Source organism: Schistocerca gregaria, chromosome 2 (assembly GCF_023897955.1).
Source record: "Schistocerca gregaria isolate iqSchGreg1 chromosome 2, iqSchGreg1.2, whole genome shotgun sequence".
In the NCBI taxonomy this organism is placed as follows: Eukaryota; Metazoa; Arthropoda; class Insecta; order Orthoptera; family Acrididae; genus Schistocerca; species Schistocerca gregaria.
In genome coordinates, this window is record NC_064921.1 from 33,383,730 (window position 1) to 33,411,604 (window position 27,875).

The 27,875-nt window shown below is 43.4% G+C and overlaps 1 protein-coding gene across 1 annotated transcript in view; it reads left to right on the forward strand.

Annotated features, from left to right (window-relative positions):
• The window catches only part of LOC126336262 (dynein axonemal heavy chain 3), a 1,127,841-nt gene that overhangs the window by 225,295 nt on the left and 874,671 nt on the right, over nt 1-27,875 (forward strand). Inside the window, exon 17 of the mRNA XM_049999758.1 lies at nt 10,134-10,345. Within this exon, the coding sequence (XP_049855715.1) occupies nt 10,134-10,345 (212 nt within the window). The remainder of the gene's footprint in view (nt 1-10,133; nt 10,346-27,875) is intronic.

Sequence of the window (27,875 nt, forward strand, 5' to 3'; positions counted from 1 at the left end):
CTGACAAGTGGTGCACAGGAGAGAATGGAGACACAATGCCACCAGGTGGGGGGGCTGCTGCAGGTATCGCTAACAACGAACACACAGGACAGACGAGCAAGTAGGGGACGACAGATACTATGACCGACCAGCACACAACACGAGGCAAGCAAGGAAGAACAGAGGTGATAAACATGGTGAGACAACAGTGCAGGAACACTCCAAACAACGATACGTAACTGGAACACAATAAGGCCGAGATTCACATGCGAACTACGGTGAATATCAGACTGTCAGGGTAGTGCCGTGCAGACACCTAAATACATGAGCACGGGATATGTGATTGGGCGTGGACTTCACGTGGTACAGAGAGTGGCACACTTGCATGGCGAGGCTTGTGTGCAGGCATGTGCTGGAGTACAGAAATCCCCAGTGGATGTCCAGGTCCATACCCTCTGGTGCACATTCAACTTTTGCATCTTCCGACACCAGAGGAACAGTGCATTGGAGTTCTCTATTAGAGTGATGACTTGACTGATGTCTATTGGGTAATGAGAAAGGTCAGTGCCTCCCTGATGCCTATGTGCACTCTGTTTCTCGTGTTCGGTAGAGTAGTGCTTCCATCGATGAACAAAGCAGGCTATGAAGTCGTCACTGTCTGACCATACGATTTTTGCAGTGGAGCTCCATGCGATCCTGAAGGCACTGGAGAGGATGAATCGTGTTAGGGGCTATTGATTTCTCCCTGCTCTGATTCTGTTAGTGCCTTACAATCATTTCAGAATCTGTACCCAACTGAGGAGATGGTCCAGCTGATATATGACCAGCTGTATTTGCTCCAATGGCGGGGTAAGGAGGTGTCCTTCTGCTGGGTGCCTGGTCATGTAGGTATATGTGGCAATGAACAGGCCGATCGGACTGCCAAGGAAGCCTGCAGAGAGCAGGATGTGGTCCAGTGTCCTATTCCCTTGCAGTCTGTCATTTCTGCACTCCACAAGAAGTGCACGGAGTTGTGGGAGGAAGAATGGCTGGCGGTGACGGCCAATAAACTGTGGTTGGTGAAGTCAACAACTTGGCCGTGTCATTCCTCCTGCCAGTCGCTCAGGCAGGAAGAAGTGACCCTCATGTGTCTTCAGATTGGGCACTGTCCTCTCACATGTAGCTTTGTATTACGGCAGGAGGATCCACCGTTTTGTGATGCTTGTGGTGTGCACATCTCTGACCACCACATTTTAACAGACTGCATTTTATACTGTGATGCAAGGGCAGAAGCACAAGTTGTTGGGGATCTGCCCTGTGTTTTAGCTAATGATGAGACATGTGTGTCTAGGGTTTTAAAGTTTTGTGATGTGTCTGCACTCTGGCCTAAACCTAGGCTGGAGATTTTTGTGTACTGCTCAGTGGCTGGCTCCTCCCTTTTTCCTTGCGGTCAGCCAGCCACTTCTAACTGCTATATTGTTTTAGTTCCCTCTACCACTTTCTTCCTGTGTTGTCCATGTTTTACTGCTGGCGGCATGCTTCGTCCCACACTTTGGTGTGGGTAGCCCCATATTTTTCCAAGCTTGTTGCCTGTGTTTTAAGTTCTGTTTTATCTTACTCTTCTGAGTCTTTTCTTGACATCCGTCTCAATCTGTTACTGAGCGGGCACTGAAGACTGTGCTGTTGTGCGCCCGTACAACCCTCTCCATCCATCATTTGTCCATACGGTACAAACCCATTATGCTGCTACTAGTGTCAGTATTACTACCACACTCGAATGTCCTGTTGAAACGAGGCCAACTGTGTTACTTTTGGTAAGGATGCTCGTTAGGAAGATTGCTCTCCTCCTTCCTGCTGTATCAATTGCAATGGCAATTATTCAGACTCATCCTTAGAATGTCCCATATATCTATATGAGGGGGCCATCCAGGAGATCCAGATGAAGGGAAAAGTGCTTTATGCTGTCGCTTACAAGTTATTGGCAAGTCAAAAACCATGCATTTTCCTGTCTGGCTCCTACAGTACCATTCTTGCTACATCTCGCTCCACGAACAACATGTCAATACAGACTTGCAACCTCAAATTCAGCTCCATGGTTGTAAAATCATCCAGTGTTACAGTAGCATCACCATATCCTTCCCCTCTAGTGGTGCAACAAGCCACCAAATCTTCTCCTCCAGTGGTGAAATCAGCTGCTACACAACCAGCAGCCCGGAAAGTTCAGAAGGAATACTCATCTGGGCAACAAACATCTGAGTCTTCATCTGCCAACCACAAAGGCTCCAAGAAATTAAACAAAGGCAAATGGTCTTCTCGTCTGCTGACTCAGATCCTCTTCAACAGTTTCTCTGTTTCATTGATATGCAATGCCAATTGTTTTTCTGCCTTGGACTCAGTGAGGATGCCGACGCCTCTGTAGATCTTGTGAAACAGGATCCTCCAGGCTCTGCACCCTGTAGGCTGGCACTCAGCAGTTACTGAGGTGACAGCCCTTAATTTTTTCCCTCCTGCCCTTTCCCCATCATGACTCTCCTCCACTGAAACGTTTGTGGCATTAGATCCGATGAGAAGGACTTGCAGCTACTCTTGGAAACACAGCGTCCACTTGTTTTCTGGCTTCAGGAAACTAAATTGTGTCCTTGCAAGTGCTTTGACCTCTTCCGTAACACTGCTCGGTATTTACAGCAGAGCTCTTTTCCCTGTATCAGGCCACATGTACATCCAGCGACACAGGCTTTTCAATTGTTTCATCTGCTTCGATTCTCTCAGTGTCCTCCAGAACATCTGGGCACTGTACACAGTTCACCTCTTAGTGCGATGGGACCAAAAAAGCTTCCTGCTCGCTCTTGAGGGAGCAATTGTGATATTTATGTGGGTCCCTGATCACGTTGGTCTGGCAGGAAATGAGACTGCTGATGCTGCTGCCAGTGGCCCGCTATTCTTCCATTTCTCCGATGATCTCCGTGTTGCTGTCTGTCAGCAGATGGTGTCTTGTCTTCCCTTCACAGGAACAAGCTCCGGCAAATTAAACCTCTTCCAGAAGCTTGGCCTACCTCCTCTTGGGCCTCTCACATGAGATCATTTTAGCCAGTTTGCATATTGGACACTCATTTTAACCATTGCCATTTGTTAAGTGGTGAACCTCCAGTGCTCATTTTTATGAACGTTTGACAGTTCGCCATTTCCTGACCAAATGCCCCCCCCCCTCCTTTTTTTTTAACCAGTTACATATTGTTGTTTGTTTGCCGCCTGAGTTATCAGCCATTTTAGCGAACAACGCAAGGTCTTTCGACCACATTCTACTCTTTACGCATTGTAGAAATATGGCAAAGGACATTTAATCTTTAGTTTGGCACTTCTATTGTCTCTATGGTGTATTTCATTGAACTTTCTAAAAGAGGAAGTCCCTGTTCTAATTTCTCTATCTTTCCATCTGTTGGGTTTAATGAGTAGTCTCCTTTAATTCCATTTCATCTTAGTGTTCTAAGCTTCTGACATGGGCGCAAACAAAAATCTGATCATTCATTTGCCAGGGGTGGTCAGGGCATGGCCTGGTGTTGAACCACTGCGGCAGGGCTGACTGATTGTGGGTGTATTCATGGCAGTTGTGGATGGCATGTTCAATGGCAGCGTCAAGCCCATGCCAATACACATGATGTTGCACAATAGCTGTCATTCTCTACATTCCCCAATGTGCAGTTCAGAGAAGATAGAATATTTTGGGGGTGGAATGTGGGGAATATATTGGGAATGGAATATGGAAGTAATAGATGATCCCTTCAGCAACATTATTAAGCCTGTGCTGTAAGGAAAAATAAGTGCACCATTCCGGATGGTGTCTTTAGGCAAGAGTTCTGGGCAACACCGCTGTCCAGCAGACGACACTCTGAAGAGGAGAGTTTCAAGGGCCATTTGCTTTGCTACTTCATACGTCAGAATCAGAAATTTGTCAGGCATGTGACACAGGTTTGTATCTAAGGGAAAATACAGCATTTCATGCCCATCAAATTCAGCATCTGATTCTCACAGCAATCAGGAAAGTGTGTCTGCATTGGAGCACTTTCTGATGGGCAAATAATGGATCTAATAGGTGTATTTATTGAGGTAAAAGTGTATCAGGTTAAACATCCAGATACCTTATATGATAGCCAAATTTTTCCTTCCCAATTTACAAATAATTCTGCTGTGATGCAGCTAATATTCTAGATGGTGTTGCAGTGGGCTGTTCTGTGCTATTTGCTTACTTGTGGGACAGCGCAGCACAAACACCACAGTCCAATGGATCTGTGGCCGGCATCAGGTGCATGCTGGGATGGAACATTGCTACACAAGGGAGTTTTTAAGTTGAATGAGAGGTTTCTGGCACCTTGATTAAGTTGCTCAAGATATCTTTGAAATATTGCGGGAGGGCTTGCAACCCCTAATGGCAACCTGTTATAACAATACATTGTGAATGGCATATTAAGCATCACAAACTGTTTCATCTGATCATTTACAGGCAGTTGAAAGTAGGCACCAGTGAAATCTATCTTTGAAAAATAAAAAGGGTTAAGGATAATGGGTGACACATGGGCTTCAAGGAGAGTCAGCAGTATGTGATGTTTTGGCTCAAGTAGTACCAGGTTAGTCGGCATAGTAGAGGGGTGTGCTTGGGCTCGTTGTTTTCCCCTATAGTAGCAGCTTAGTTACAGTGGAGAGATGGATTGAACAACACCGTATGTTCCTCGTAGAGAAATTCTGTAAAAATGCAGACTCTCTGACCACCACTCAGAGGAAGTTCTATTTCCAGTTCAACATTCCACGTAATGGTGCAATTCCACCTTGCAGTACCATTCTGCTATGAGTTAAGAAATTTTGCAAGGCAGGTTCTGCACTGAAGAAAAAAACTGAGAGGTAATGCAGTGATGGCTGTGTCACCTGAAAATGTTGAAGTTGTGCATCATGCAATTTGACAGAGCCACAACCAATCTATGAGACTACACACACAGTTATCAAATTCGTCCATGTGATGCATTTTACACTGTCTAAATCTTCATCTCTAAACAATTGTGGTTGCTCGGGAGTTGAAGCCTCAAGATTTTGCGAGAATGAGATGTTTTGCTGAAGCAATGAAAGAGATGTTTGAGGAGAACCTGGAATTGTGATTTTAATATCAGATGAGACTCGTTTTTATCTAAGTGAAAGTGTTAATACACAAAACAGTTGTTATTGGTCTCCAAACAACCTTCAGCAACTGCACAAATACTCACTGTAATGAGGTTACACTGTGGGGTGGATTCAAGAAATTTGGTGTCATAGGGCCTTATTTCAGAAGAAACTGGGACAGCCATCACCGTGAACTGGGAGTGATATTTGACTTCACATGATTTTCTCATCCCAGCTCCAGCACCATGACATAAATTGTTGAAATGTTTGGTTTCAGCAATATGGTGCAACAGCTCACACTTTCTGTAAGCGTGTCAGAAGAAAGGCCGTTGTTTCCGGGGAAAGTCATATCTGATGAGATATTGACTGGCTGCCCTGCTCTCCAGACTGTACTCTATATGACTTTTCCTTGTGGGGCTTCCTCAAGAGTGTAGTGTGCATCTGTAAGTCATGTACTGTGCTTCAATTAAAGGATACCATTGAGTGACAGAGTCGTGCTATACCACGTAAAATATCAGAGAGAGTGACAAACTATGCGCAGAGGGTCGACGAGTGTGCTGAAGAAGAGGGCTGGTACTTAAAGGACATTATCTTTCACAAATATTATATGAACGTGCAGTTTCTGTCAAAATTAACATATAAAATGTGAACTGTTATTCATTGTGTATCTTTTGAAATAAGATAGGTGCTACATCTTAAAATGTCACTGTGTCTTATAAATTCAAAAATTGTGAAGCAGCACTAGCTCTCCCTGTGGATGAAGAATGATGCAATAGATACATACAGCCTGCAAAGAAGAAGGTGTAAATCATGTAATGTTCTGTGTAAGAAGTTGTGAACAGAAATTAGTACATAAATTCCTAAATTTGCTTGTGAAATTGAATTGTGAACTATTAATTTGCTTGAGTACATTATGGCTTTACAGAGATGCAGAAGTTTAGAGATCAATATATAATCATTTAAGTTACACTCTGTTGGAATTAATAAATAATAAGGGAAATTTTGTGTTTTATATACTACAAAAACAATTTAGACAATCTGAATGTCTGTTTTGAATTGGTTTACAATGCAAAAGAATGGAAAGTAGGAAGACGAAGAAGAAGAAGCTTCTATAAAACTAAAGCATTGTTATGATAACAGAAAGTCCTAGGTGAAATACATATAGTGGAAGGAGGTAATGTAACAATTTATCAAATAGTTGAGAAATGCTTAGTAGTAAATAGACACAAACAAGTCTAATGAATCCTCCTTCAGAGCTATAAAGTGCACTTAAACACCAATAATTAGTCTTGCCAGGTGTAGTGGTTAATAAAAAAAGAAAAAGAGAAGAAAAGAAAAGGTTGAAAATGGTGGGAAGAAATGGTGAATAAAAAGGGGGTTTTAAAATCGTAAATGACCGTGAAAAAGCGAAAGAATGAAAAGCAAATCGGACTTCGTGTTACAGAAAAGCTATCGGACTGCGTGATTCAGAAAGCTATTGTTAGGGTGGTCCTTGTGGCGTTTTTGAGCAAAAGTTAAATCAATTTCCACTACAAAAATTATTGAAAAGAAACAGAGAATAACAAAATGTAACTGACAGGGGGAAGTGGCATAGATAAGAGTTCATTCCTTACCAGGTTAACTTGTCTTCTTTCGTGCGGCGTCCAGGTCTTCAAAAATCTCCTTCATTTCTGCGTGAAAAGCCTGCTCCGAAATCTTGCAATCGTCCAGGAATCTCTAATTTATACCAATTAAAATCATCTTGCTACTGTATGCAGTTTAATTTTAATTTACTTTGCTGCTTCCATCCTTCGAATTTCTTAACAACTTCCACAACATGTCTGCACATTAAAATCTGATGAAGACTAGCTAATAAGTTTTTTTACGTCTTCATCCGATCACGTCTGCCTTAAGCTTCAGCTATCAAGAGACAATAAAGAAACGGATAGAAAAACAAAAAAGGTTACTCTCTGCCGTCGAGCGCTCATACCGCTGCGGTGGTATAATTTTTATCTGAGGGAACGAGTGTAGCACGTCGAAATTCAAAGTCCCGCAACATCGCCCCCTCGACAGTCACACTAAAACATTTAGCGTGGCAGGCTAGCAAACAATATAACAGATATACCTAAATGTCAATTATACATATTTAAGTTACGTCCCGCTACACAGGGCTGTGGAATTAAGTGTTTGGGTGTCTGTGTGGTTGTGTGTGAATGCTAGTGCTTGAATGCTAGTGTGAATGCTAGTACTTCAATGCTAGTGTGAATGCTGTTTCCCATTACGTGTTACTGTGCTCCACACATCAATCTGCTGTAGCTGAGTGGTTGCCTTTCCCTTGTTTTATGTATTGCTCCATCCAGAAATTTCCATTATTCTAATACGTATGTACCTGTGAATTCCTGCTGGGCCACATTGTCCTGGCTGACTATATTGCTAAGTTTTTATAAGGATTTTAATGCAAGCTATTCAAAAACAACCTGTACGGACAGCATTTGAAAGAAAAGAGAGAGCGACATTTACAAGCTGCCTAATACAGAAACAACTGTGCAGGTCTAAGAGACAAGCAAAACTAAAAAGACAGTAGGTTTATGACCTCTTAAAAATTCATGTATGCATTTTCATAAGGATTTATATTAGAAACTAAGTAAAATAGTTGCTTGTCATAAATTTTGCTCAGAATTACACCCCTGGAAATTGAAATAAGAACACCGTGAATTCATTGTCCCAGGAAGGGGAAACTTTATTGACACATTCCTGGGGTCAGATACATCACATGATCACACTGACAGAACCACAGGCACATAGACACAGGCAACAGAGCATGCACAATGTCGCCACTAGTACAGTGTATATCCACCTTTCGCAGCAATTCAGGCTGCTATTCTCCCATGGAGACGATCATAGAGATGCTGGATGTAGTCCTGTGGAACGGCTTGCCATGCCATTTCCACCTGGCGCCTCAGTTGGACCAGCGTTCGTGCTGGACGTGCAGACCGCGTGAGACGACGCTTCATCCAGTCCCAAACATGCTCAATGGGGGACAGATCCGGAGATCTTGCTGGCCAGGGTAGTTGACTTACACCTTCTAGAGCACATTGGGTGGCACGGGATACATGCGGACGTGCATTGTCCTGTTGGAACAGCAAGTTCCCTTGCTGGTCTAGGACTGGTAGAACAATGGGTTCGATGACGGTTTGGATGTACCGTGCACTATTCAGTGTCCCCTCGACGATCACCAGAGGTGTACGGCCAGTGTAGGAGATCGCTCCCCACACCATGATGCCGGGTGTTGGTCCTGTGTGCCTCAGTCGTATGCAGTCCTGATTGTGGCGCTCACCTGCACGGCGCCAAACACGCATACGACCATCATTGGCACCACGGCAGAAGCGACTCTCATCGCTGAAGACGACACGTCTCCATTCGTCCCTCCATTCACGCCTGTCGCGACACCACTGGAGGCGGGCTGCACGATGTTGGGGCGTGAGCGGAAGACGGCCTAACGGTGTGCGGGACCGTAGCCCAGCTTCATGGAGACGGTTGCGAATGGTCCTCGCCGATACCCCAGGAGCAACAGTGTCCCTAATTTGCTGGTAAGTGGCGGTGTGGTCCCCTATGGCACTGCGCAGGATCCTACGGTCTTGGCGTGCATCCGTGCGTCGCTGCGGTCCGGTCCCAGGTTGACGGGCACGTGTACCTTCCACCGACCACTGGCGACAACATCGATGTACTGTGGAGACCTCATGCCCCACGTGTTGAGCAATTCGGCGGTACGTCCACCCGGCCTCCCGCATGCCCACTATACGCCCTCGCTCAAAGTCCATCAACTGCACATACGGTTCACGTGCACGCTGTCGCGGCATGCTACCAGTGTTAAAGACTGCGATGGAGCTCCGTATGCCACGGCAAACTGGCTGACACTGACGGCGGCGGTGCACAAATGCTGCGCAGCTAGCGCCACTCGACGGCCAACACCGCGGTTCCTGATGTGTCCGCTGTGCCGTGCGTGTGATCATTGCTTGTACAGCCCTCTCGCAGTGTCCGGAGCAAGTATGGTGGGTCTGACACACCGGTGTCAATGTGTTCTTTTTTCCATTTCCAGGAGTGTATATTGTGTGTTAGAAAACAATGTTCTCTGTTGCCTTAAGGTGTGTTACATAGAGTCATCATGCTAGTCAACTTGAGTGAGAGTGAGTGAATGAGTGTAATTTTGTAGCTTCACTCTCATTGTGTTATAACATGTTTAGACTTTTTTTTAAACATTTGCAAGGTTTCTGGTAACCCCATGTTGAGTGTCCATAAACTCCAAACACACCACACATACACACACACACACACACACACACACACACACACACACACACACACACACACACAAATCTTAAAAAAATGTATTATTTCTACTTGACATTTTACAGACTGTTGTCTCCAGACACTGAAGTGGTTAAGAATGAGATCAAGAAATTCCAAAAGTGTTGTTGTATGTTCTCAGCAGATTTATAAAAAAATCCTCATTTATTAGCCTGAGTGAAAGTTTAGGTAGTAACTCATAACCATTTGTAATCCACATTTGCTCCATTCTCATCTCATTTGGAAGCTCTCATCTCTAGCTATACATGGCACCCCATCAATGTCACTTACAAGTTAGATTGTGATCAATTTTGTAGCCACCGGATACTGTATGTCTGTCCAACCCTTTAGTTACTTTTTGTAGCATACCAGTAAGAGTTTATGGTTCTTCCGCATATATCCCATGGTCTAGGTAAGCCCACTAATTTCAAAGCTGTAGAAACTATATCCCGAACAGTGGTTAGATTTTGTGGAAGAAACTAACTTCAAGTTGAACGTGTTCTATAATGCAGGGACAGTAGTTTCATACATATACACTGCTAGCTTTAAAAATGCTGTTAAGTTTTAAATTGAAAGGGATCATATGTATTTTACAAATTTTTTGCAGTTTCTGATACTTTACAACTCAAAAGTGTGCGTATGGTAATGTAATAATTGGTATTTGAGTCACACTTACATGTATTAATGTATTGATTTCTTTTAAGGTCCATTCTTGCAATTGGATGCAGATTCAATAACAGAAAAGGTTGATGAAATGTGGCGTCTGCTGTACAAGTTAGCTAAAACATTATATGACTTACGTGGAGCTAAACGAGTGGCAGAGATGGTGCGAGCCAAAGTTGAAAAATTTAAACAATTTCTTCCCGTTCTTTCAACAATATGCAACAAAGGAATTCGACAAAGACACTGGAAACAGGCAAGCATCATTTTCATTATTTTTCTAAAATGTTACAAAAATGTATGTTGATGTGAAGTAAAATTTTTCACTGAAATTGTGATTTTTGGAATTTAAACTTACAGTTTACACTCTCAGTTATTTAACTAATCTTACATTTCATTTTCGAAATAGTGCTAATCGTACCTTGTCATTCCCAAATTTGAAGTCCACATGAAATGTGAAAACTCAGGCCATGAACTTGCACTCATCTCAAGAGTTCGCTCACACACATCTGCAGTATTTTCCATGTTAGTTAACTGATAAAAGTGAGTAGCTGCTTTTTAGGGGAAAATATTGCAGCTGCATAGTATAAAAATGTTTTTCAAAATCACCATCATGAGACTACAATTATTACAACTACAAAAAGGTATGTCTTCATTCTTCAAATGATCCATCAAAATGGCTGTGACAGTATTATGACAAGGATAGTTACAGCACACCATATGGTGGAAATGCTGAGCTGCAGTAGGCACAACAAAAAGACTGTCACACAAAAGGTCTATGAACAGCAGTGCATGATGGGAGAAGCAACTGGGTGGGGGTAGGGAGAGAGGCTGGGGGTGGGAGAACAAGGGATAGCAGGGTAAGCAGGTAGGGGATGGTAAAGTGCTGCTGGGGGAGCAGGCAGGGACAAGTTGGAGGGAGCATAGGGAAGTTCGATGCAGAGAAGAAAAAAAGAGACTGGGTGCATAGGTGGAATAGAGGGCTGTTTAGTGCTCGAATGGGAACAGGGAAGCAGCTAGGAGGATAAGGACAATGACTAACAAAGGTTGAGGCTAGGAGGGTTATGGGAATGTAGCAAATATTGCAGAGGGAGTTCCCATCTGCACAGTTCAGAAACACTGGTGTGACGGTGGGAAGGATTGAGATGGCACCAATTGTGAAGCAGTCATTGATATGAAGAATGTCGTATTGGGTGGCATGCTCAGGAACAGAGTGGTCCAGTTGTTTTTTGGCCACAGTTTGTCTGTGGCCATTATTGCGGACAGACAGTTTGTTAGTTGTCAAGCCCACAGAGAATGCAGCACAGTGGTTGCAGCTTACCTTGTAGATAACATGACTAGTTGCACAGATAACCTTGCCTTTGATGGGATAGGCGATGTTTGTGACCAGATTGAAGTAGATGGTGGTGGGAGAATGTATGGGACAGGTCTTGCATCTAGGTCTGTTACAGTGATGTGAACAATGAGGCAAGGAATTGGGAGCAGGGGTTGTGTAGGGATGAACTAGGATATTGTGTAAGCACAGTGGGTGATGGAGGGCCATTATGGACACAGGGGTAGGGGGGGGGGGGGGGGTAATGGATAGAACATTTTTCATTGCAGGGAACGTGGAGAGATAGTCAAAACCCTGGCAGAGAATGTAATTCTGTTGCTCCAGGCCTGGGTGGTACTAAATAATGAGGGGAATGCTCCCCTGTGGCTAGATGGTGGGACTTTGGAAGGTAGTGCGTGACTGGAAAGATAGGGCATAGGAGACCTATTTTGGTACAAAGTTGGGGGAGGGAAAGGGGGGAGTAATTACGATCTGTAAAGGCCTCAGTGAGACCAACAGTGTATTTTGAGAGGGACCAGTCGTCACTGCGGTCACGGGTGGCCAGATTGTGTGGAAGGGACTTCTCGGTATGGAATAGCTGGCAGCTGTTGAAGTGGAGGTGCTGCTGGTGGTTGGTAAATTTGTTATGGACAGAGGTACTGATGTAGATATCCTTGAGGTGGGGAGATCTACATCAAAGAATGTGACTTTTTGGGGTGAGTAGTATCAGGTGAAGCGAATGGGGGAGAAGGTGTTAAGGTATTGGAGGAATGTGGATAGGGTGTATTCACCTTTGATCTAGTTCACAAAGATGTTAACAATGAATTTGAAGTTGGTGCAGGGTTTAGGATTCTGGCTTTTTAGGAAGGATTCCTCTAGATGGCCCATGAGTAGATTGGCCCAGGATGGTGGCATGTGGATGACCCCAGATTGTTTGAAGATAATGCCTTAGTTGTTGTTTTGGAATCTGTCGGGCACTGCGAAAGGTACTCTTCTCTAGCAGTAAGGCCATGGCATTGTTCTGTTAGTGTAAAGGAAGATCAATAGTAATGATCAGGGCACTGTGTGGTAAAGGAACAGGAACTCTGGAAAGTCTTTTATATACATGAGGGTAGGTTGTGGGTAATAAGCTGAAGGTGTTGGTCTATGAGTGCAGAGATTCAGTCAGTGGGGGCACAGTAACCAGTCACAATTGGACATCCTGGGTAGTTGAGTTTATGGACTTTAGGAAGCATGTAGAAGGTAGTGCAGGGGGTGGTAGAGATGAGGAGAGAGATGGAATTAAGTGAGATGTTTTGGGATGGGCCTAAGGATTTGAGGAGAGACTGGAGATCCAGCTGAATATCTGGAATGGAGTCCTTGTGGCAGTGTTTGTAGGTGGATGAATCTAAAAGCTGACAGGGTCCTTGTGGCAGGTAATACTTGTGGTTTAAGACAACAATGTTGGAGCCTTTGTCAGCAGGTAGGATTAAAAAGTCAGGATCAGTTTTTAGTGGTGGATTGCAGTTCTTTCTGCGGATGTAAGGTTAGTTTGTATGTTGAGGGATTTGAGGAATGATGGTGCGGCGAGGTTAAGAAATTCTGGGAAGTTAACAGGGGGTGGTTTGGGCAGTGGGGATGGAGCACAGTTGGATGGAGGAGTAACTGAGTCAGGCAGGGTTTAACATTGGTCCTTGGTTGAGAGAAGGTCTTTAACAAGTCTGGTTAAATTTGGGAGTGGGAAAAATGGCGAGGCCTTTGGAAAAGAATGATATTTCTATGGTGCTAAGACTTTTGGAGGAAAGGTTTATGACTGTGTTTCGGGTCTGTTTAGGTTCTGGTTTCTGTGTGGTGGTGGGAGGGAGTTTTGGAGGGTGGGGTAAATGTAGTAGGTCTGTGAGGCAGGTTTTGTCAGTTATGAGAGGATGTAGGAGGAGTTTGGAGGTTTTTACACAAGTGGTGGACAGTGGTAGTCCAAGGTGGGAGCAGGAAGTGAGCAGGGTGGAGAGTTTTTTGAGGTGGCATTGTGCTTGTTGCTCTAGTTTCTGGAGCGCAAGAGTTTCAGTGTGTGTTATGACATCCAAGAATTTGGGATTGCATAGTTGGAGAATTTTACAGATGGAGAGAAAGCATTGCAAGGAGGTTTGGGATTGATTGACATTGTTTTGCAGGACTGTGTTTGTGAGGGTTAAGGATTCATGGAACTAAAACAGATAGAGGTCATTGTGGAAGGAAGGATGGCAGCCGGAGATGGCTAATTTGATGGTAAGGCCATTTGGGGGCCTTCCATGAAACAAGTAACAATGCAGGAACAATATGTGGAACTGGGTTCTGACTATGGATAAGGAAACTTTTCTGTGTTGACACAGATGGAAGGAGCAAGGATCCATGCTGCTATAAAAATGGCGGAAAATATATAAATAACATAGAATCATGTCCAAAAAATTCACAAAAAATGACCAAATATGTGAGAAAAATAATGAAAAGGGTGAAACGGATGAAATATGGGAAATCAGAGGGAATACGCCGCTCGTGACAGGTGAAAACCAACTGAAATGGACGTGAAGTTACACAGAGTTCAACTAAAAATATATAAATAAAAAAAGGTTTTGTTGTGAGTTGCAAGTTTGTGGGTGGATAACTGTGAAGAAGAGGGACCTCAGGTTTGATTGGACTAGATGAAATTAGTAAGTGTGAACTGGAATAGAGAGGAGAAGGAGTTGGGGGGGGGGGGGGGTGGGGGGGGGGGGGGGGGGACAGGTTGGTAGGGCACAGGAAAGATGCACAAAAATACAGGAGAGTGATGCAGGGAGAGAGTGATCAATTTGAAGGTATAGAATTAATTATATTGGCGAGAGTAATATGGGACATAAGATGCTGCATCAACAAGTATCATGGTCTTGTAGCCATCTGTTGTCTGAGCCGAGACGGTTGATACAGTGTGGCTTCTAAGTAGAGTGTACAGTGCAGTTTGTAAGGCAACATGACAAACACAGGAAAGAAGAGAAAGAAGGATGGACATTGAGTATAGTATTGCATTAGCAAATAGTGACAAAGAAAAACAGCACTGGGTTATGTTGGAAGAAAGCCGTCAAGCAAAATCAAACAACGAAAAACCCAGGATGGACTGTAACAATATTTTCAAAAGGATAGTTGCTACTCACCATACAGCAGAGATGCTGACTTGAAGATAGACACAACAAAAAGACTGTCACACAATAAGCTTTCAGCCAACAACGCTTTAACAAAGATGGTGTGACTTACCAACGGAGAAAGTGCTGGTAGATAGACACAATAAAAAACACACACACAAATTTCAACCCACGGTTGCTTCATCAGGAGAGAGGGAAAGAGAGGAAAAGACGAAAGGATGTGGGTTTTAAGGGAGAGGGTAAGGAGTCATTCCAATCCTGGGAGCGGAGAGACTTACCTTAGGGGCAAAAAGGGACAGGTATACACACACACACACACACACACACACACACACACACACACACACACACACACACACACACATCTGCACATATACAGACACAGGCAGACATAAGTAAAGGCCTTTACATATGTCTGCCTGTATTTGTATATGTGTGGATGGATATGTCTTTCCGCTCCCGGGATTGGAATGACTCCTTACCCTCTCCCTTAAAATCCACATCCTTTCATCTTTCACTCTCGTTCCCTCTTTACTGATGAAGCAACCTTGGGTTGCAATAGCTTGCAATTTGTGTGTGTGTTTTGTATTGTGTCTATCTACCAGCGCTTTCTCGTTTGGTAAGTCATAGCATTTTTGTTTTTTAATATATTTTTCCCATGTGGAAGGTTTCTTTCTATTACACACACACACACACACACACACACACACACACACACATACACACACACACACACACACAGAAATGCAACTCAAACACACAATACTACAGTCTCTGGCAGGTGATGCCAGACTACGAGCAGCAGTGCATGAGGGGAGAGCCATCCGGTGGGGGGAGGGGAAGGAAAGGCTGTGGTGAAGAGGGCGAGGGATAAGTGGTGTTTGTGACTGGACTTGGGTAGGTGGTGGAGAGAGCTTATATGAGACAGGTCTTGCACCTAGGTCTGTTCCAGGGATATGAGCCCTGAAGCAAGGGACTGTGAGCAGGGGTTATGTAGTGATGAACGAAGATATTGTGTAGGCTCAGTGGGCGTTGGAATACCATGGTGGAGGGGGGGGGGGGGGGGGGAGTAGAGAGTGTGCATAGGACATTTGTCACTGCAGGCGTGGTAAGTGGTAGTCAAAACACAGGTGGAGAATGTAATTCAGTTTCTCCAAGTGTTGCTGGTTGTTGGTAGGTTTGATACAGACAGAGGTACTGATGTAGCCATCTTTGAGGTGAGGCGGAGATCAACTTTGAGGAAGGTATCTCATTAGGTTGGGTAGTACCAAGTGAGGTGAACGAGGGAGAAAGTGTTCAGGTGCTGGAAATGAGGACAGGGTGTCCTCAGCGTTGATCCAGATCACAAAGATGTCATCATTGAATCTGAACCAGGTGAGGGGTTTAGGATTTTGGATGTGTAGGAAGGATTCATCTGAATGGTCCATGAATAGGTTGCCATAAGGTGGTGCCATGTGTGTGCCCGCACTATTCTCTGGATTTGTTTGTAGGTAATGCCTTCAAAGGAGAAGTAACAGTATATGACAACAATTGGGCATGCATTGTGGTTAGGTTATCAACTATAGGAAGCATGTAGAAGGTAGGAAGGCGGGGAGTGGTAGGTGTGAGGAGAAAGATGCACTCTGGTAGACCTTCTGGAATGGACCTAAGGATTTTATTGGAGAATGGAGGACCTGCTGGATTTCTGAAATGGGGTTACTGTGACAGGGTTTGTAGATGGATGAATCTAACCTCTGACAGGGTCCTTCTGCCAGTTAATGCGTGTGGTTCAAGAGCACAGTGTTAGACCCTTTGTCAGCAGGTAGGATAATAAGGTTGGGATCAGTGTTTAGATGGTTGGATTAATTAATCTTGTGATTTAATGCAGGTTTTTTGGATGATGAACTTGAGATGTTTCATGCTGTTACCTTGAGTTGTTGAACACAATCTGTCAACCACAATAAGTACATGTCAATTCACCTTGTAAGTAATTCCCAGTCACCATCCTAGAAGTTAATTACTTGTGTGGAGATCAAATAAGATAACAACATTTGCAAAAATGTGAGTGAGCAGAAAAAAGTGAAAAAATATCTTTTTGTGAAGTGTCACTCACTTTCAGTTGCTAATGTCACAGCATGACACAGATCCATTTTAAATAGTCTGTCATGAGCTATGACATCTGTTTACCTATACATTTGGGATTGAAACTGTATATCAAAATCAGTGGTGTAAAATACATAAGTATACCACTAAGCTGTTTACATCATGTAGTAGGTTGGACAGATAACAGCTCTCTTCCAGCACCCGTATGTCGCAACACAGTGAGGAAGTCTGAGAGAACTGTCATGTGGAACTGCATAGCAGGACCACACAAGTAATTAACTTCTAGATTGGTGATTGGGAATTACTTACATGGTAAACTGACGTGTACTTATTGTGGTTGACAGATTGTGTGCAACAACTCAAGGTAACAGCATGAAACATCTCTAGTTCATCATCCAAACAACCTGCATGGTAATCACAAGATGTGCAAGTGTGGTTAAATTAATTAATAATCTACAAGAAGAAATAGGCAGATGTGTGACATATGGAAGTTTGAGTCGGTCCATGGAACATGTTCTGGTACTCTTAAGTGGCAAGACGACCACTCGTAGTAAGTGGGAAATCTGGGTTTGAGTCCCAGTCTGGCACAAATATTCATATGTCGCTTTAGGTAGCACATATATACCATTACTGTTAAGTTACATTTAGGAATATATTTCAATAATTTCTTTTCTATGCTGTCAGTGAAATTAGTGAATGTGTAACATAGGATACTTTTCTGGAGTGTAATACCTATATTATCTAATGTACCAAATAAATCACAACATTATCTGAAAGGAACACCATACGCACATTGTAATAAAATGCCAAAAGAAATAAAACTGTTTTCCGTTACAGAAGAAACTAATTTCCCTATTGCTGTTACAACTGATCCATAAATGGCACGAATCTTCAACAGATTTGTTTCTAAATGAAAAATAATTAAATTTACAAACATATTTGTGTATTACAAAGTTGAGTGGAGTTTAAGAATGTGTGAATCATTATAATATTACTTTTAATTTTAATTCAAATGTGGCCAGGCAGATTAACTCTTGTTACTTGCGTTACAACTCCTACACCTGAAGAAAATAATCAGATGAAGTAATTACGAAGTTAACTGATATGCAGGCTCCTTGAAATTGTTATTTATAGACAAGGTAGGTTCTCAGACTCCTTCCTGTATGTCACTGAAAATTTATAGCCCCTTGTGAGAATTGTGAGACAGTAATTAATAGTGCTTGAAGATCTCACGTATAGGAGCAGCGGGGGATCTCTGCCAGTCATCGGTAAATTGCTGGCATTATTTCCAACTTTACATAGAAGCTTTGTAAAGTGATCCAGTGCAATGTAGTTATCATTTAGTTCGACATTTCGTAGCTGGGCAGCATATTACTTCAGTTATTGTTAAAAATGCCTCCCGATGTATCATAAGACTGTGATGCAGATTTGTCAGCAATCATGAATCAATTGTTCGAAGGTCCTACAGATGTGTTGCACGTATGTTGGAAATGCACCATCTTTAAAATGGAGCTTGTTTAAATATCTTTTCACCACTGTATTGCACCCTTGAGGAAAATTTCAATATCTTCTCTTCAGTACTTTTAACACATTTGTGACAATAGCAAAGAAAAATAAAATTGTCTTTAATGGTATTGAAGATCTGTACACTTCTGTTCTCGATCACATACCGTAATGAAGTGTGTCTCTCTGCTGATCAGCTGATTGGGTTACTAAACAGTTATTAAATGAAACACCATATCTTAATATAGTCTCAGGAGCTGAGATATAACATCATTATATTCAACACAAAATTATTATGTGTCAAGGGAAGTGCCTACCAAAAAAGCAATAGACAACAACAGAAATATATGTTTCTCATGCAATAATGGTGTGTTCATATTCTCTTGCTTTCAAAGAAGTAAGCTGAATTATACCCACATTAAAAGCATTTCTTCATGAATATGTTACAACTTACATCACTGAGTCCGTGAGATTTGACTGCTGTTACATATTTTATTATAATCAGTCATGTCACTTGATAATTTAATAATGCTTGTAACACAAAAAGTATAATAACTACTTCATTAGTTAAACATAAAAGTAATTAAAAGTGAACTATTAATCTTACAGCTGGCTTCCTCGGCGCTAGGCAGTAAAAGAAGTAGGTACGAGTAAGTGACAGGAATGTGATGGGGACTGGATGGTGGGCAGAAGATGAGAAAAGCAAAGCACAGATGGGGAAAGGACTGTGCTGCAGTACTAAGCAGAACAGGAGATGCATGTAGGTCTGGAGTGCTGACAGGGAAGACCCTGTGGGGGAGTTTACCACTGTAGCTACTGTGGTGAGAAAGCCCAGCTCTAAATCTTGAACTTCTGTTGGTTTCATTGTATGTCATTTCTAAGAAATTCTCACTGTGTTTGTCAGTTAAGAATATGCTAAGAAATTGCAAGGTTGTGGTGGAGTGTAGTTACCATACCATCATGCTGCCATTATTGTAATGTGTGATAAGCACCTGTTCCCCAGCAAAGAACGAAAACCTTGTAGTACAAGGAGCATTCAGCAAGTAAAGCAACACTTTTTTTCTGAAACCAGGTTGGTTTTATTTAGGATTCCAGTGCACCGGATTATTCCCCCTCCCTTCTGGCTACAATGTGACAGTCTTACACCACCTTACTGGGAGGGCCTGTTTGCCCACACAGCACCACTTTATTGGTTCACATCAGAGCCAGTGTTTTGCTGCATCAATAACTCCATCATACATATTCCACTTCCCATACAGTGCATCCTTCATCGGGCCAAACAGACGGAAGTCGGAAGGAGCAAGATATGGCTGTGGGATGGGTGATGAAGAACAGACCAATGAAGTTTTATGAGCTCCTCTCGGGTGTTCGGACTTGTGTGACACCTTTAATTGTCATGGAGAAGGAAAAATTTGTTTTCATTCTTGGGACAGTGAACATGCTGAATTCTTTTCATCAGTTTGCTGAGTGTAGTACTGTACACTTCAGAGTTGATAGTTGCACCACGAGGGAGGTCATCAAACAGAATAACCCTTTTAGAGTTCCAGAAGACCTCCCTATGACTTTACCAGTTGAGGGTGCTTCTTTGACGTTTTTCTTTAGAGGAAAGGTGGTACGGTGCCACTCCACGCATTGCCATTTGTTTTTGGTTTGAAGTGATCAACCAGTGTTTCACTGCCTGTGACAGTGTTCAACAAAAAATAGCCACAATTAACCTAATAATGTGCAAGCAATTCCACACAGATTGTCCTTTGTTGCAGTTAAAGGTCTTCTATTTGGTGGAAAGAAACCCAATGAGGACTCACCTTTAAGTACCCCAACTCATGGACAAGTGTGTTAGCACTACGAACAGAGATGTACAGTTGAGCAGCGAGATGTTTGACTGTGATCCATTGATCACCTCAAATGAGAGTGTCTGCGTGTTCCAGCATTGCAATAGCTACAGCTCTGTGTGACTGGCTGGCACATGAGAGATTGGTCAGGTTAGTGTGACCTTGTTGTGATGATGATAGGCATTTTGTCCGAGAACTCACTAGGCATATGTTCACTGCCAGGTTTCTATAGATATTCTGGTTTTCTGCCAAAAGAAACTCAATGACAGCTCTGTGCTTGTAATGTAACTCTGTTACAGATTTCATTTTGAAGGCTACATTTATCGTTGCCACCTATCAGAACTTTATGGAACTATAGAAGCTGCAATGGGCATATTCTGTGACACCAGACAACAAATTACACATTTTTGCATTACTTACAGAATTCTCATGGTAGCATTACTATACAACATTTCTGCTTTCAGTGGTTGGAAGTAGGGGACAATATAATGGGAAAATGCAATTGAACACTCAGTATATGAACAGCACTCAATAAATGAGCAATGTAAGTTACTGTACATAATTTTGCAGGATAGAATGGTGAATAAAAAAAAAAATGCTTTTGCATTTGTCTGAGGTATTGCTGTTGCTGTACAAGTCATCTACTCCTATCAGCAATGGTTCTATTGCCATTTAAAGACCATCTCCTCTTTGTGTGTATCTGTTTTAAAGTTAGTGCACATGACTTCCTGTTCCTATAGACATTTTGTGCTGAATGACACAAATGTGAAGTATCATTTCTTTGAAAATTATTGTTCCTATTTCTACCTCATTCTTGACAAAGGCCCAGATAATTTCAATGGTGTTGTATTTGCAGTATACCACAGGGTACCTCAGAAGTTTACTTTCCTTGTCTACTGAGTTCAATATACTTTCCAAAAGATAGTCTTGTGACCTGAAGTATGGTGGTGCATGTGCCAGTAGGCTTGCATTAGTAAATTCCTCATATGATGTGACGTAAGCTTTCCATCCATTCAGTGATAGAATCTGTCCTCCGTTTCACATATGGATTTTATGATACTGGATTTATCATCATGTTGTATTGAACCTGCTGTCCTCCATTTCACATATGGATTTTATGATACTGGATTTATCGTCATGTTGTATTAAACCTGATCTAAAGATCCACTCCTGGATGGAATATGAGTTGTTTCTTTCCAGGCATTCCACTCTCTAATACTTTGTTTGAGATATTCATTTACATTTTCTGGCGCATAAAACATATTTCTTTATGCTATCCATAACTTCTGGAATGATTGCACCAAGCTAACTTTCATCAGTGTACTAAATAGTTTGTTTGTTGTTTGGCTTGGGTCTTATTTGCCTCAAGAACTCATTTCTTTTCCTACTTTTCTATAAGCACAAGTTTTTTGTTGAACTTTTATTATCTGAAACCCAGTTTTCAAATAGTGTGCCATTGGGTTGTTCCACTTGTATCAGGAAAGTCTTTCACTTCAGTCTTCAACTTATTTTGATACAGTTGTTACTGTTGTAAATTGCTTTTCCATAGTGAAGTCATCAATTTCACTTGTGAATTCTTCCAATACAAACTTCTGTTATCTTCCAGTGCTCTTTCTTTGGTGATAAAAGACATGAAGTATCTCTGTTCTCTCCAAAGTCGCTTCACTGTACTTCTACTGATAGTACACGTCTGGATCAAAGGTGAGGACACCCTATTCACATTCCTCCAGAACCTCAACAGTTTCTCCTCCATTCACTTCACCAGGTACTCCTTAGCACAACAAGCTGCCTTCCTCAGTGTCAAAATCCACTTCACGGATGGTTATATCGGTACCTCCATCCTTGCAGAACCTATCAGCCACCAACACTACCTCCACTTGAACAGTTGCCACCCATTCCACACCAAGAAGTCTCTTCTGCACAGCGTAGTCATCTACAATTGTCACATCTGAAGTGACGAGCAGCTCATTTGCAAATATACCATGGGCCTCGCCAAGGGTTTCACAGATTGAGATTAGCCTCCTGTCATATCCAGAAACAGATCACTTGTGCCTTGTCTCTCAAGTCACCCATCATCCTCTACTCACACCCACTGTCCGGACACAGAGCAGTTCCCTGTCATGACTAATTACCAACCAAGACTGGAGAAACTGAATCATATCCTCCTCCAGCGCTTGGAGTAATTCTCATTCATCCCTGAAATGATAAGTATCCTACGCGCCACCCCCCCCCCCCCACCCCCCCCCCCACCCCACCCCCCCCCACCCCTCCTACATTGGTATCCACCCAAACTAAGCAACATCTTTATCAGTTCCCATTCTACCTGTACTCCCAACCCCTGCCCCTTGACTCATATTCCTGTGAAAGAGGCAGATGCAATAACTTTCTCAGACACCATCCTCAAATTCTTTGTTTCCATAATAACCTTGGCCTCAATGTTTGCTACTTATTGTCCTCCACCTGTCTAATCTCTTCCCTTCTCCCAATCCAGCCTCACACACGCCGGTATCCCCAATACTCACCCCTGCCGAAATTTTTTTTTACTGCTGACAATTCTTAATGCCTGCAGATTACATTTATGTGTGTTTTTCCTCATCTGAAGAATGACTTTGTCCAGAAGTTTTACTTTTAAATGCAATTTAACTGTGCCTGTTTATCGCTCAGTGCTTTTCCTTATGCAGTGAGTAGCAAACTGTTGTGTTTCATATTAGTATTATGACTTTGTGGAGTGGGTTAGTTGCTATTCACCATATAGAGGAGGCACTGAATTGCAGACAGGCACAATGAAAAAGACGGCTACGATATTGAGCTTTTAGAGAGAGTTCTTCTTTTAAAGTACAAAACACCCCCCCCCCCCCCCCCCACACACACACACACAAGACTAATTCACACATGCTTATCCATTGTGTCTGGGTGCTGGAGCCAAATTGAGACAGTGTCTGAGGTGAGGTGAGCAGCAATTTGCTCAGGTGGACGGTGGTGGTAAGGAGGAGGCTTAGCACGAGGAGAGCGAGGAATAGAAGAAGAGGTGAGATGCCTGTGGGAGCATGCAGGGATGTAGTGGGGACAGGATGCGGCTAGTACTAGGTGCAGGGTTGATAAATTTTGAAAGACTATGCAGCGAGATACTAAAGGAAGAGTAAAAGATTGGTGGGAGCATTGGTGGAATAGAAGGCATGCATAGTACCGGAGTGGGAGCAGCGAAGAGGAAAAAGTGAGCAGAAACAGGGACTAGCAAAAGTCAAGAACGAGAGTATTTTAGGAATGAATGATATGTTGTAGGGAGAGTTCCCGTCAGTGCAAGACAGAAAATCAGGTTTCTGTAGGAAGGATCCCGACAGCGTGGGTTATGAAACAGTCGTTGAAGTGTAGCACACTCTGTTGAGCAGCATGTTCAGCAACTGGGTTGTCCAGATGATCCTTGCCCAAAACTTGATAGTTGGCTCATGCAGACAGACTGCTTCTATCATGCCCATGTAGAAAGTAGCACAGTTAAAGGCAAGTATTTTACATAAGTTCAATGGACAACTGAATACCACTGTGGGAGAGGTGAAGAGGATAGTGGGGAGGATATTCCTCATTTCAGGGTGCAAAAAGAGACAGTCAAATCCCTGGTGGAGAATGTGATTTGGTTGCTCCAGTCCTGTGTGGTACTGAGTCACGAGACAACTCCTGTAATCCCCTCTGTCCTCAATCCATCTATCACCATCAGTGCTCTCCTTGCAGCACTACGTGTGCCTTCTATTCCACCAATGCCCATACTAGTCTTTTTCTTTCTCTGCTTTGCTCCTCCCTTTCGCCTCCTGCCTCCTGCTTCCCTTCCTGCCCCCCTCCTCCACCTCAGCATAGACACCTAATGCAGCAACTAGCAGCCCTACCTTGTCCCCAAAATGTCCCTACATGTGCCCACATGAAGCCCAGCAACTTCCACCAGCTCTATCCTACTAATCCTTCCCCTCCCTACACATGCCACCCCTTGCCGCCTCCACCCACCCTGGCATATTGCTTCTCATGCCAGACACAGTTTCAGATGCTTCCCAGCATTCAGAGACAGTGGTCATGTGAGTGTGCTTGTGCTTATGTGAATGTGTGTGTGCTTTCCATTTTGGAAGAAGGAATTTGCCCAAAAGCTTAATATTTTAGTGGTCTTTCTCATCGTGCCTGTCTGCAATGCGATACCTACCCTTGATTGATGAGTAGGAAACTATCCTTTCCATATTGTTGTTATTCCATACAGAACATTTCATTGTTTTATTGTTTACAATTAATATTTAAGGTATCCACACCTTTTATGAATGTTAGCAGTTCATTGACAGTTGAACGACTGTTCTGACTCGCCAATCTTTCAAAGTGCTGCCGCGCAGTTACGCGCGTCGTCTACATGCGACGCTGTCTGCCAGCCAGCCAGCGGCCACTAGACTTGGACTCAGTTATGATTTTGTTAAAGTGTACACACGTCTTACTCTGTTTACTTGATCTGTGACTTTCATTTATTGCATCTTACTTGAAATATATTTGTCCAACTTGAAGTTATAACAATTGGTGATGAGGTAGTGATTTTTCTTTTCCATCGTTGACCCACATGTTTCCATGGCTACTTTAGAGCAACTATTGCAAGGTCTCATCGAACAGCAAACGCTTCTCACAAATGCGATTCGTGATATCGTCGCGGCATCAAATGCGGGGCGTCTCTCGTCGTTGTCTCTACCTACTTCTCCTCCTTATGACGAGGCAGCAGAAGACTTGTCTGATTACGAAAAACATCTTCGACAGCACTTCTTGGCATTTCATGTCGCGGACGAACAAACATGTAAGTCTCTATTCCTTTCATGGATTTCACCTCAAATGTATCGCTTGTTGTCACAATTGGCTTGTTTGAAAGATCCTGCATCTTTGTCCTTTGCTGAAATGTGCTCACTTCTGTCCGTCTATTTTCAAAAGCAAACACATGTGGTAGCCTCTTGTATTACCTTATATTGTTGTCAAAAACAACCGAATAAGTCCTATCACGCTTGGGCTGCTGAACTTCACAGCCTCAGTAGAAAGTGTAAATTTGTTACTGAAGTTCACTAAGAATCATACACCGATTCCATGGTACGGGATGGTATTATCCAATCGGCACATGACAAAGAAGCTAGGCAACGTGCCCTTCAGTTGGCAAATCTGACTCTAAATGGAGTCCTATCCATCGCTCAGTCTTTTAAAATTTCTCGCGCCGCTGGGGTGCAAATAGAGGCATGGGGCGATATTGGGGAAATATAACCTCTGTGCTATGTTGACGAAGCGTGTGGCATTTCCCCACTGGCCGACGTGGCCACAGTATGCTCCCAAGCGCAACCTCGGCCTAACTGTAAACAAACCTCTAAGAAACTGCAGCAAAACCCACAGCAACTTCCTTCATATTCTCAGTGTTTTACGAAACATTCACGAGAATATTGTCCACAACGTTGGGCCGTGTGACACAAATGCAAAATAAAGGGCCATGTGTCATCCGTTTGCAAATCCGACCGCATGTATGATGTTCATGAACATGATGCTTATTATGATTCTGTGTTGTCTGTCAATTGTACTTCTCCCTTTTCAGGAAAGTTATTCCTCACTGTCCAAATACTTGGTTGAGATGTTCGCATGCAGGTAGATACTGGTTCTGCTGCTACTTTCATCAGTTCTCAGGCGTATCTCCAGTTGGGTTCTCCAATCCTGTCACCTGTCGCTAGGCAATTACGGACTTAAAATAAACAGAAGATTTCTCTCTTGGGACAATTTGATGCGGAGGTATCTTACAAATCTGTCATCTGCTCTGTTCCCATATTTGTGGTCGACCATAGTAACGCGGAGAATCTTTTTGGTTGCGATGCCTTTCGCGTTTTTGGGTTCTCCATAGACGACTCTGTCAATATCGTCTCTGATGCTATTCCTTATGCTCAACAGGATTCCTTGTCAAAGACATTATAGTCCCCTTTTTCTCCTGGGTTAGGCCATGCAAACGACTTTGAAGCTCATATCACGCTCAAACCCACTGCTCGGCCTAAGTTTTTTTGGGTTTGGCCCATTCCTGTGGCCCTTCGTGATCAGGTCCAACGGGAGCTGGATCGTTTCACTGCTTCAGGGGTCTTGCTTCCTGTCACTTCCAGTGAGTGGTCCTCTCCTGTCATTGTCGTTGCTAAGCCAAATGGTGATATTCGTCTCTGTGGCGATTTCAAAGCCACTGTAAATGCTCAGTGCCTTATCGACACTTACCCTATGCCTTGACCTGAAGAATTATTCACTAAACTTGCTGGAGGCCAGTATTTTTCTAAATTTGACCTGTCAGAAACTTATCATCAACTTCCTCTCGACACTGCTTCCCGGCACATTGTGGTCCTTAACATGCCTTTCGACCTCTATCAATACCAATGATTGCCATTCGGGGTTGCCGGCACCCCTGATCTCTTTCAGCGATTCTTGGAATAATTATTGCTCACTGTCCCTGGGTGTATAAATTACCAGGACGACATTCTTGTCACTGGCTCCACCACTGACAAACACCTTCAGAATCTCCGCACACTTTTTCATGTCTTACAGACTGCCGGTCTTAAGTGTAATCTTCAGATATCAAAATTTTTTAAGACAAATATCATGTACTTTGGGGTTTCAACTCTCTCGGGATGGTATTTGTCCGCTTCACCAAACTGTCTCTGTGATCGATGCCCTTCCTCGCCCTACATTTGTTAAGGAACTGCAGGCCTTCTTGGGGAAAATAGCATACTATCACAAGTTATTTACCATCTACTGCTTCAGTGGCTCAGCCGTTGCATCACGTGTTGCATAAAAACGTGCATTTTCACTGGTCCGCGTCATGCGATGCGTCCTTCCAGAAATTGAAGACTATGCTGAAACAGGCCCTATGCCTGGCTACTTATCGACCTGGCCAACATCTTGTTCTTGCCACAGACGCCTCTCAATACGGGGTCGGTGGAGTCCTTGCGCACCGGTTTTTCTGACGGTTCTGAACAACCCATTGCGTATGCCTCCAAAACGCTCACGGATGCCCAAAAAAAAGTATTCTCAAATTGAAAAAGAAGCTTCGGCCATTATTTATGCTCTTCATAGGTTCAGTGTTTTTCTCTATGGATCCAAATTTCATCTTGTTTCCTTGTTTCATCCATCAACGTCACTTCCTGACAAGGCTACACACCGCCTCCAGCATTGGGGTCTTTACTTGTCTCGTTTCAATTATGAGATTCATTTCCGGCCGACAGCTCAACATGTGAATGCTGATGCACTGTCTCGCCTTCCCATGGGTCCTGATATGGCATTTGATAGGGATGAACTTTTTTGTTTCCACCTGGACGTTGCCAAGCAGTGAGCTGTGGATCGGTTCCTTATCACCGGGGACCGGCTGGCGGCTGCTACAGGTTCTGACCCTACCCTCTCCCGGGTTTTACGCTGTTGGCCAGATCGTCAGTCCGCTAAGACTTCTGATCTGTTGCGGAACTGCTATGCTTTGCGTTACTGCCTAATGGCTAGGGATGCTGTTATCCTTCTTTCCACTGAAAATGCTTTGCCGCGTGTTGTGGTACCTACATCTTTGCGTGCTTTGGTCTTCGCCTCCTCCACCAAGGGCACTGGGGGGTGTCACACACAAAATCTCTGGTGCACTGTCATGTGTACTGGCCCAGCATCGACTCTGAAATTGCACACATGGTCACTGCTTGCGGCCCTTGTGTGTCACAGGCGGCCGCCCCGAAGTCATCTTTGTCACCGTGGCCTTCGTCTGAGAAGCCCTGGGAGTGTATTCTTGCTGACTTTGTGGGACCTTTTTTAGGTACCTATTGGCTTCTTGTTATTGACGCCTACTCAACTTTCCTTTCATTGTCCGTTGCACGTCACCTACCATCGTGGCAACCACCAATGCTCTAGCTCACATTTTCTCTTTGGAAGCCC